Consider the following 2,700-nt stretch of genomic DNA (forward strand, 5'->3'; position numbering starts at 1 on the left):
AAATTGGGTATAATGAATGCTTCTTCTTCACAACTGTATAAAAAATGTAAAACATAGACTTTATTATGTTTTAATTTTCGATTGAACATAGCTACATACTGACTGAGCACTTATTTTCTTATTAGTTAGTTTTTAGCACTTTTTTATATTAAAATGTTCATTATGTCTCAGTAGTACCTACTGTACCTTTTTTTATAAAAAAGTCAGTTTTTCGTGTTTAACATTCGGTTTGAAAATATGCTGAGTCAGTATAATCTGGTAACCTACGTTCAATCGAAAATTAAAACATAATACAGTCTATGTTGTACAATTTTTTTTATACATTCTTGAAGAAGAAGCATTAATTATACCAAATCAGAAATAAAATTTGAATTTTCTTTAGTATTTTAGAAACTAGAAACGATCAAGATTGAGTGAATTTTTTCTTATGGAAAATCCCATGTATTGTCAAAACAGCCGAATTTGTTTTACTCCAGCGGGTTTTTTTCACGCGATTTTTTTAGAAGCCGTATCGTTTTGGCAAACTTTGACGGTACCTTTAGGTTACATTTAATCATATCTATCCGTATACAAATTTTCATTTTTTGTTGGTATGCCCCTTTAAATAAAAACTTCTCGGTCCTACTACAGAAGAAAGTATATACAAAGTGCCTACCGATTTACGGAACAAACCACAAACCGAAATGAACTATACGAAACGTATTTATGTAAATTAACGAAATACATACGTAAAGCACGTCATTAAAGAAAACAAAAACAAACGCGATCATACAAAAAAAACAACAGGAAGGAACACGCAGTTCAACAAAGTCGGAAAATGGTTTAGTATAAACAGTTGTATGAATCACACACTGTTACATTATACACCGCTTGGCAGAATCGGTAATTAGTTTGCGACAAAATAGAAAACTTATACTAATGGTAGAGACCGGGAGATAAATCAACATCGTTATATATGATACATGACTAGTGTAAATGTTAACCTGATATGGTAGGTGGAAGTCGTTAAAGAAAATCGCTTACGGTATAATAACCAAAACATAAACACTTCTATTGTTTACTAACGAAGAAGCATATGCTGATGCACAACTCAAGCATTTTGCGGTATGTAGGCTATTTATTAATATCCAGTCCTACAAAGGGGTATGAAGAAGCCAAACAAAATGAATCATTTAAGAAAGTCGCTTAGCGCTTTTATTTGAAAGGTGATAACAACCATCATCGTAACAGTGGTTATACTTTGTAGGGCACTTCACGCTTTATCTTAATCTTAAGCAGTTTTACAGTTTCAGCTTCTTTGTGTTGGTAGTGATTAAGAAGAGTGTTTTATTTAATCAATACTCTATTACTTTTCACGATTCGTCTGGTCGCTAAAGGATCTGATTTTGCGAGACAAAAGCCATGACGTCATAATGGCAATAAACATCTGGATAGCCAGATTGGAGATTCTATCTGGGGAAAGGAGGTAGCAGGAGATAGGCTTTGCATTTCGAGAAATATGAAAAGTAGTTATTTAAGAAATACGATTATTTAAGAAAGACCCGTAGTAAATTAAAAGAAGCAGGTAATAAATGAAAAACTTTGAATACAATAAGTTCTCGATGATTATATGTATCGCTGCTGTGTGTAAATGCTCAATCTAGTTTCTTTTAATGTAAAACGATTTTACATGTTAAATTCAAAATTATAATTGCAAAATTGAAACATTTTTTGCCTATGTAATTTTTACTTGCAAATACTATACGGATTAGTAAAAATGGGGAATTGGGGAAATTGCCATTTTTAAGTCTTGCTTTTAATTGTTATGGGTAGTAATTTCGATTTTTGTTTACGAATGCTTATTGGTTCACAGCAGGGTGCTAAACCAGCCCCATATAACAAAAAACAGTCAAATTACAGTGGAACATTGCTGATATTTATAAAGTATTTTGTTTTTCGATGGCGATGTATCAAGCTGGTATTTGTATTGGTTTTAAACAAAATAATTATATATGTTAAATAAGGGCTGTCTGAAATTACATATTACAGATTTATATGTTTAATAATATTGTTCGAGGAAATTACTACGCTTGGTATAAAGTTCACCTGAGTTCAATGATTAACTGTTAAATGTCAATATAAAGCCAGCCATGTGCCGCCAAATAATAGTATTTTTATTTAAAAAGCCACCGCAAGTAAATCTTGTCGACGTTGTATAGGAAATAGATGATTTACGAACCTAATACTCGGTGACCGGCTGACCGCACTTTTAATATATATATATATATATAGACACTCCTGGAGCTAACGCTGTTTTGCAGCGAGCACTGAATCATGCATTTACAGTACAACAGAAACAATTTTATATTAATTAAAGAAACAAATGATTTATGTTTGCAGGTAAAATATTAAAGTAGTCGATAATTCACAATTACAATGAATAATACCAGCGAGTCCTGGGACGAAATGGAGGCAACATCTGCACTCAATGACTCCAAAAGTGAGAAGAAAAGCAGCTGGAAATGCGATCCAAAGTATTTGCCCCTAAAAGTGCTCTACTACTTTTTCATTGCAGGTTAGTAAAAAATAGTTGTATGAAACATAATATTTGAATGTGTGAATGAATGTAACGTACTTTATCCTCGCGTGGCCGGAAAACGACAGTCGTTATCACACGGGTTTAACACCTCGTGTCAGCTTACGAGTTACCATGTATGTCAC

General features: G+C 32.6%; 1 protein-coding gene across 1 annotated transcript in view; it reads left to right on the top strand.

Annotated features, from left to right (window-relative positions):
* Nucleotides 1–1,284: 1,284 nt before the first annotated feature.
* Nucleotides 1,285–2,700, top strand: part of LOC100180138 — a 4,193-nt gene continuing 2,777 nt past the window's right edge. The window contains exons 1-2 of the mRNA XM_002132155.4: nucleotides 1,285–1,564; nucleotides 2,380–2,554. Of these exons, the coding sequence (XP_002132191.3) occupies nucleotides 2,416–2,554 (139 nt within the window). The 5' untranslated portion in view covers nucleotides 1,285–1,564; nucleotides 2,380–2,415. The remainder of the gene's footprint in view (nucleotides 1,565–2,379; nucleotides 2,555–2,700) is intronic.

This window comes from Ciona intestinalis, chromosome 3 (assembly GCF_000224145.3).
Source record: "Ciona intestinalis chromosome 3, KH, whole genome shotgun sequence".
In the NCBI taxonomy this organism is placed as follows: Eukaryota; Metazoa; Chordata; class Ascidiacea; order Phlebobranchia; family Cionidae; genus Ciona; species Ciona intestinalis.